The sequence below is a fragment of the Gavialis gangeticus genome, unplaced genomic scaffold, assembly GCF_001723915.1.
Source record: "Gavialis gangeticus isolate Ggan-Ray unplaced genomic scaffold, GavGan_comp1, whole genome shotgun sequence".
Classification (NCBI taxonomy): Eukaryota; Metazoa; Chordata; order Crocodylia; family Gavialidae; genus Gavialis; species Gavialis gangeticus.
Genome location: NW_017729034.1, coordinates 68,832,954 through 68,841,622, shown reverse-complemented (window position 1 = coordinate 68,841,622; position 8,669 = coordinate 68,832,954). Strand labels below are relative to the sequence as shown.

The window sequence follows — 8,669 nt, the reverse complement described above, 5'->3', positions numbered from 1 at the left end:
TATAAAACCCCGTTCTGCATTGTCCTTGTGCCAAACTGGCTGCTACAACCCCCCCCCCCCATTATAGGAAGATGCACAGAAGTCAGAACAGCCAACAAAAGGGAAAGGGGGGGGGATAAAGTTAGGGTTCAACATTTATTTAAACTTGTACCTGCCCTTTAAGCATAGAACCAAAATATGTTGGAGTGTACTGTATTTATAAAAAACTAAACTGGCTGCTGTCCAAAATATTCATAACATTATGTTTGAAATTATGGCAAGTATATCACTTTTGTCTGTTAGGCATATCCAAACTCCTGGAACATACTAGATTTCTTGCTTCCAGCTACATTACTCCACAGAAATGCAACCAGGGAAGTAAGTGCAGGAGTTGTTATATAGTCTCTCTGTTCTGGTGGTAATAACATTAGATGTATATTATAGTTATGGGCATAAGTACCATATGAAAGCCTAAAATAGATCCAGTAGACAAAATAAACCATTTCACATTCTTTAAGAAGGAAATAACACTCCTTCTCTCCCCCTCATTTGGAATGTCATACTGCAGGAAAATATGAACCCTTTGAAACTTGCGAGCTTAAAAAAAAAAAATCTTAGTTTTGGCAGATGCTGCTGCTACAAGTTTCCAGTAAGCTTCTGTACATCTCTAATTTAAAATATGCTAATAGAAAAACAAGCAGCTGCACTCTGCTCATTTAATAAAAATTAACAGCTTGCATATATTCCTTATGTTATTTACCTCATATTCTGCCAAAAAACACATAGCCTGCATAGATTAAAAACAGACACATATTTAAGGCACGTCTAGAGATATATCCCATTGGCACTTTTTGTAGTGGGGTTTCTTCATTAGAGTTTTAAGGATTTCCTACAACAGTCAACATTTTTTCCCCACACCTAATCATACAAATTAAAAAAGTCTAAAAAAATAAATAAAAAAAAATCTCAACCATTTGGAGGGAGAGGGATGCAATGGCCTAGCCTGCTTACAGGCAAAGACACATTGCTTTCAGGACAACTGGAAAAAGAGAGGGAAGACATTTCAAAGACAAAAAGGAAAGAGACAAGGACAGAAGATGCAATAGTGAGATAGCAGACTAAGATCCTAAGACCATTTCTGGAGGTGCAAAGCTGGTTTGCTGATTCATCTTAGCACATTACATGGCACTCATTAACTCTAAATCACCAAAATAGGAGACTGAATATCTGGTGACCTAAGGAACTAAATGAAAAAAAAAAAAAAAATAGATAAACCTGCAGAAAGAAGTCCTATGAATAATGAGCATGAGAGAAGGCTAACATTAAGATCTATTTGGATCCATACATTCAATACTTCCTTGCTTAAATTTGAGGCAGCAGAATTAAAACATATTCCATGAAGTCAGCAAGTTTGCACAAGAACCTAAATTATGTAGTGTCGTCAATGAAATCGGGGACCTGCCACTTCTTTTATAATCCAATTTCCTCTACTAAAATAATATTTTTCCAGTAGTATTCACAATATTTGTTTAAATACGAACCAAAGTGACTGTGAATATGAATTAAAATCATTTAATTTTCAAATGCGAATGAGGTAATGATGTTTTAAATCATGAGGTAATGACGACTTCATTAAGCATTAAAAGTTTGACTTACGAAAAAGAAGGACTATTTAAATATTTTATGTAGTTGGATCCATATTCTTGGACCTTTGAAGCTCATTGCTATCTAATCTAGTGATGGCACTTCAGCTCTGGAAAGAGTCTTAAAATACAATAAAATAAAAAGTGTAGGCCTCACCATGAATCCCCATAGTTCTTTTCTGGTTGCTTTGGTTAAAGAGCAAATATGTAGTCCTATTTATGGTCAACACTCTTTAAGCAGCTCTGACAAAAGCAAGAAAGTTGTCTTCATTTTATAGCCAAATGAAACTAAAGTAGAAAAGTTAAGACCAAGAAAATCTGATTTTCAGAACTGCTGACTACTGAATTTCAAATTAAGTCCACAAACACTAGAAACACTCAGTACCTCTAAAAATCAGGCAGCTTATTCAGATTCCCAAATAAGGTCCCTAGCTTCAGATATACAAATCTAAAAAACGTTGAACCAGGTGCTTAAGAGTAGGACATCCAAATCTGGGATAATCAAATTCAGAGAAAGCTTTTGAAAAGCTCACTAAAATGTCTTATGCAAAACTACAGCAGGAGTTGCTATTAGCACACAACTGATTGCTCAGGAGACTTGGGTTCATCCTGCAACCACTAATTTATGACCCTCCTTTCTCTTGTTAGAAATAGTAAGATGACTGTAACTAGTAATTAATTTCTTCAAGTCCAGAAGGAAGAAAGTACTTCCCCTCCCCATATTCTGTGAGAGTCTTCAATTCAGAATGACATATCACTAAAAATAAGTTCAGATGCATTTAAGTGTTTGACTGAAATGCTATAAATTATACTTCTTCAAAGCCTCTGTAAAAGTTTGAGATTCAAGTAATTCAGGAAAAAGTGTGTGCATGTAAGCACACACGTGTAAGTATTTGATGGGAATTTGTCTACATGTTGCACTGTATGCTTATTATTATTATTTCAGTGAGAACACAGATTTAGGGATTTAAACTATCTTTCTACAGAGCTAGACAGACGCACACAAAAGCATCATGGCACTGTACAAGAACATAAAAAGTACAGCTTAGCAGTCTTGCAAGAACCAAACCTGAAAGCCAAATCTAGACACTTGAAAAATGAAGCTTCTGTTTTCAACAGATGGTAATCACCACATAGGTCTCCTTGAAACCTGTATGACTGAGGGTGCTCAGTTCTTCTGAGAAGTCAAAATAAACAAATCATTCAACAGCCTCAGGTGACTGGCTCCAGGCCCCATCATAGGAAGAGCTCTCACTCACCATCAGTTAGGATGACCACCGACCCCTAATTGGGTGGGACAGTCCTGAAACGTGAACATCGAGTCCCAGTCACAGGCCAAATGACTCCAGAGCATTTGTCCTGGGGATCTGGGTTTTGCACTCATGGCAGAAAAATACAGGAAATGGCAGGTTCCCCCTTGCAAACTTTCAGAGTTCCAGTTTGCAAGAGGCTGCTTAGGGCTGAGGGTAGTGGGACATGGGGTGGTACCATGTGCATGTGCACATGGCTGGGAATACAGCCAGACAGTGATGGAAAACAGCTCCCGTCAGGCAAGCTGGGGGGGGGGGAAGAAACATAAGGGAGACAGACTAAGGCCCCCACACTGTGAGGGAGGGAGTGGGGCTGGGGCAATAGATGGAGCTTGGAGTGGAGAAGGGAATGGAGCCATGGGCAGCTCATTTGAGGAGGTGGTGAGGTAGGGGCAGCAACCTGACACTGGTGCACTCCCAGGGGGGAAATGGGAGGGCATGTGCCCCCCCCCTCAGATTTGTGTGTGGGGTGGAGCGGGGGGGGATGCCGGCTATCCACTGTGGGTTCAGAGCTCCCTGCCCTGGGAGCTCTGCACCAGCCCCACTGCCATGGCAAGTTGCTCCCTGCCTGCCTGGCAGAAGCAGGGGTGGTGTGGGGTTGTGTCCCCCACTGCTGCTGGTCGGGTAGGGGGGACCTCACCATGGTGGTGTGGCTGGTGCAGAGCTCCTGGCAGAAGAGCAGCAGGGTGGGGAGCCCCAAACCCATAGTGGATGCCCACATCCTCCCCCGCCCCACCCATGGGCTCCACTCAGCTCTACTCTGGCTGTGCTGCTGTGCTGAGAGGGGTGGGCATGTGTCCCACCTTTCAATTTTGAAAAGGTGGTCACCCTAGCAGCAGTATGAACAAAGTGACTCAAGACAAAAAAAAAAAAAGCAAAAACTACCTTCAAAAACTCTTTTTGCAGATGTAATTATACAAACAACCTTCCTTTTCAGGAGGCAAATTGATCCCAACAGAATGAATTACCTTCTCATTCTACACCTGCCAAAAATAACCCTTTCTTGTTTTTGCCTGTTAAATATGGTAACTGCCTGTGAGATTAATAAGACCAGCACCATTTAAATCCTTCTCTGTAATTCAGGAACATGAATTATTAAATCAGGAAAACAATCTGGTCCACCATCCTTCTCTAATATCAGCCTTTGGTGTATAAGGCTTCATGGGACCTAGATGTAACATACTCTGACACAAGCAGCCATAACTCTGATCCTAAAAAAAGACTTAAATTTAAATTTAAAATTTAGCAACTATGAAGTGTCATTTTCTTAGCTGGACTCCTCACATGGCATAAGAGGTAAGCCTCTGCTTAAAGTTTTGCAGAATCGGAGCTCAAGTTTGAAATGGTTTCCCATAATGAACTCCTAAAACAAAACAAAAAACAAAGAAAGAAACCAAATAGGGACACAAATGGAGGGTGAAGTAAATACTAACATTCAATTTAATATTCCAAGCTTTCAATTACAATTAAAACTCCTCAACTGTATCTAACTATATCTAGTTTTTACCTATTTTAAAAGTTTGAAAAACTCTTACTTACTCTTGATAGAGTCAGTGTCCCTTGTTTACACATACTGCAGTGCACCCTGAGCTTTCCAGGTTTCACAGCTTGACAGAAACTTTTGCAGAAAACATAAAAGCTGTTGTAACCAGATGCACCTGTTGGTAAAAAGGAAAGAAAAATATTTATTTTATACCAAACCAAAATTAGAGGAGAAAGAATTAGATAGAGAAATAGTAAATTCAATACATTTACCAATTTAATACTTTTACAAAGTTTAAGGCTAGAAGGAACCATTTCTGCTAATCTGGTCTGACTTTTGCAACAGATAGAAGACTTCCATGAATTTAAATTTCTACCTCACGTCTGACAACTGTGGACTAATTAAATTTTTCCCCTCTAGAATATATGCTATCTTTATATGAGGTGTAGACAGAAGTGCAGCTCCCGGCTGTAACTCAGAATGATTTTTGTTACCCCAGAGCAAACAGAAGTTCACTGTTGGTTGGGGGGGGGGGCAGAGGGGGAAGGGGAATCTAGCTACCAGTTGGGAGCCAGTAGCCAGGTTTTCATTGCAATAGCCAAGGCTCTCTGCCAGTGCTCCCTGTTTTTCAGAATGGGTGGTAGGGGAAGGAGAGTAAGGTAGTGGGGTAGCTCATTTTTGGGACTCCCCATCTGGTGCTGAATGGTGGTGTAGGTGAATTAGATCCAAGGGGTTCCAATACACCTGCCCCACCCTCCGGGTGGCTAAAAAGAAACAAAAATACAAAAAACCCAGACTGAACTCTCTCCACGCCCTTCCCCCCCTCCCATTCTGAAAACAGTGACATGTTGAGAGCTCTGAAGACACCAGTTACAGTAGATGCTACATTTTGAAACATTTTTATCTGATACCTTATGCAATGGAGGTGTCAGATTTTCACCAGACTGGCCATTTGTTATGATGTCTGCCACTGTGCACTTGTGTTTGGTCATGGATATATGTTGCTTTCTGTGGCCAGATCTGGCAGAAATTGTCACTTCTGTCTGCACCCTTGATAATTTCCAGGGAGAAGAATCTACTGCAGCCTTTAAAAGTTGTTGAATGATTAATTACCTGCAGTAGTAAAGAGTACCTTATTTCTAGTCTGAATTTGTCTGACTTCAACTTTAATCACGTCCAAACTGTATGATAGGTCCCTTGGATGAAGTAAAAAATATCAGTGCGATTCAAACCACAACAAGGGAACAAACAATGTAATTTAGCAAGTTTCATTTTATACGCTGAAGATTAAAACACATTTCCTTAACCTAAGCTAGTCAGCAAGTGTTAGTAAATTGCTGCTAAGGTATCAGGCCAAGCACATTTACAACCAAAATAAATTGAATATACACACAATGCTGTGAAAGTTTTAGGATAGGACATGATTTGATATGCAAAAATTTCATAGGCCTGGGGTAAAGAGCTTGATTTTGATCTTCTGTGCCATCCAGGTTACTGCTTTGAGCAATCCATACATTTTGTGGTGTTTTCCTCAGAAAAATTACTGCCAGTTCTAAGAGAATAAGTCAAGCTCATTGTATAGATTCAAAGGACAGGAAGGGATCACCTGCCTAAACCATCCAGCTAAACATTTGTTGAACGTACACTGAAAAAGCTGCCAGTGACCGAGTGACCTCTGCCAGTGACCTCTTGCCAGCTAATTTGTTTCAGTGCTTTATTGCCTTCATAGTTAGAAAGTGACTGTTACCCAAGCTCCCTGTCCCTTGCTGAAATCAAGGTATGTCACTTCTCATCCTGTCTGCTGTACAGAGGCAGAGAACAACTGATCATCGCCTTCTTATAATAACCCTTCTTTATTTGAGGAAATATCAAATCTACCCTTCTTTACATTGAACAAGTCATGCATGTTTCAACCTTTCCTTGTATGTCAGGTTTTCTTCTGGTACTCTCCTCTGAACTCATTCCAATTTGTCCATATCATTCTTCAAGTTTGATACCCACAACTGGACACAATATTCAGTGGAGGCATCACCCCTGCTCAAGAATGTTAGACTTAATCTAGAACAGTGGTTTTCAATTTATATTGTTAGCATACCCTTTCACCTGCAAAATATTTCTGCTTGTAGCCCATATACCCACTGCATGTCTATGTTCATGGATGTTGACATGAGGCAACATTATTACTCACCACCCACTGACTGATTGGAACCTCCACCACCATTGTTTAAATAAAGGCACATCTCTCTTGACAAAGGATTGCATACTCCTGGGGGACACATACCCCAGTTAAAAAAAAAAAAGAAGACGACTGAATCATAGACCCAAGTAAAACAAATTAAAATGCAGGATGTACCCAAGCTACAAAGTTGAGGCAGATCCAAACTTTCCATTAATATTGAAAGGATGTCTGGCTGCAAAATCATGTCCCATTATCACAGTGGAATTTCATTATCCAAAAAGCCCAATATTTAAAACAAAGAAACCTATACACACTTGTCCAGACTAATCCCCACCACCACCCTTAAAAGAAGCTTACAAGTTATACAGCCAAGTGAAGTTTGGCACCCAACTTTGAGGATTTGGTGCCCAACTTCCTCTATCTGAGAGCTGAAAAAAAATCTCCCTCTAAACAAAATAATCTCCCTCTCTGTTTAGTTGTTCTGAAGGCCACCCCAAAAAACTGCTGTGTATTGTTGCATGATAGTTGATCCAAATATATTATTTACACTAATTGATTTCCTACACATGCAGTGCAACTAGCTCTTACACCCAACTCACCAATGAGCCACCTAGGTCAAGAGAGAAGATAATTTAGGTGTTTCCAGAGAATATTTACATGACTGCATTATCAAAAGCAGCAGCTTCCTAGTGAAGCCTTAGCAATATTCAGAAGAAGCACCTCCGATCTATTTCCAAACTCTAAGAAACACAAGCACATTTCTAGAACAGTGATGCATCTAACAAGGTTATTTTTCCTTTACATCACCCACTCTTGAGTTTTCTTTATTTCACTGGGTGGGGGTGGGGAAGAGGGGATGGGGCACAGAAAAATGACTCACTGAACATAAACGCGAGAGAACAGAACTAACTAATTTAGGTCTGCTGAAAATTGTTGGCCACATAACTAGATCTGTAAACTAAAGGTGATTGTACTTGTTCAAAGGATATATTTTATTCAACAATGATTTAAATTAAACACATAAATATTACTGAAAGTAATTAAATAAATAACATAATATAATTTGGTGAGCCTTTCTTTGTTTGGCTGTTACCTTGGGCCTTGTGCTCCGAGCAGTTGGTGAGTGCTGTTAGTTGAGTGATTGCTGCCTGTGTCTGACAAAAACCTTAACAAGGGAGTTGAACCAGTCCAGGCCCAGAAAAGCCAGGGAGTGAGTGAACAGGGAGGGCAAAACAGGGTAGTATGCAAGTAGTTTGCAGGTCAGATTGCCATGCCCCTATTTGAAGGGGAGTTTTTAAGGTAAGTTCTTTCTTTAATTAAGGCTAACTAACCTAGATATTTTGCAGATATAGCTAAAACTCAGCAGTTAAATCAATACTTAAGTCCCTTGTTTAATAATTAGCTGTAATTAGGGCAGAGTAACGCTAAACAGAAGGTCAATCTGTAAGTTGAAAGTTTTTAGTCTAAGGGAACCCATAAATCAAAGCCTTCTTAAAAACAGAAACTAAGTTTTAACACTTAAAAAAAAATACATGCAGATAAAAGTCCAGCAGCAGCATGGGGGCTACCCACTTTATTGCACCAAGTGCAGCATGCATCTGCCCAAGGGCAGGTGTCATGGGTGCACTTGGTTCAAGGAACTCCTGGTTCTAGGAGAGCAAGTACAGTATCTCATGGTTAGGGTGGCAAAACTGAAGCAGCTACGGGAGGCAGAGAAGTTCACAGGCTTTCAGGGACATTGTAGAACAGTCCCACCTCTGCTGTAACAGCTCCCATGCTGCTGAAGAGGATGAGAGCATCAAGTGGGGAAGGAGGGAAACTGTCCCTTAGATGGCACCCACCTTCCAGCTGATGTTACAGTGCTCTCTTGCACTGAGGTTCCTTCCCTTAGAGGAGTGGTAGTAGTGGGCAATTTAAGGGTTTGGGGGAGACGCTGTTTCCCCTAGCGCCCGCTGGCATAACAAGGAGTAATGGGCACAAGCTGATGGAGAGGAGGTATAGATTGGACATCCGCAAAAACTACTTCACGGTTAGGGCGGCTAGGAGCTGGAACCAACTTCCAAGGGAAGTGGTGC

General features: G+C 40.6%; 1 protein-coding gene across 1 annotated transcript in view; it reads right to left on the bottom strand.

Moving 5' to 3' along the window:
• PARK2 (parkin RBR E3 ubiquitin protein ligase) overlaps positions 1-8,669 on the bottom strand; it is a 1,789,008-nt gene that overhangs the window by 1,041,608 nt on the left and 738,731 nt on the right. Inside the window, exon 4 of the mRNA XM_019526940.1 lies at positions 4,472-4,590. Coding sequence (XP_019382485.1) covers positions 4,472-4,590 — 119 coding nt within the window. The remainder of the gene's footprint in view (positions 1-4,471; positions 4,591-8,669) is intronic.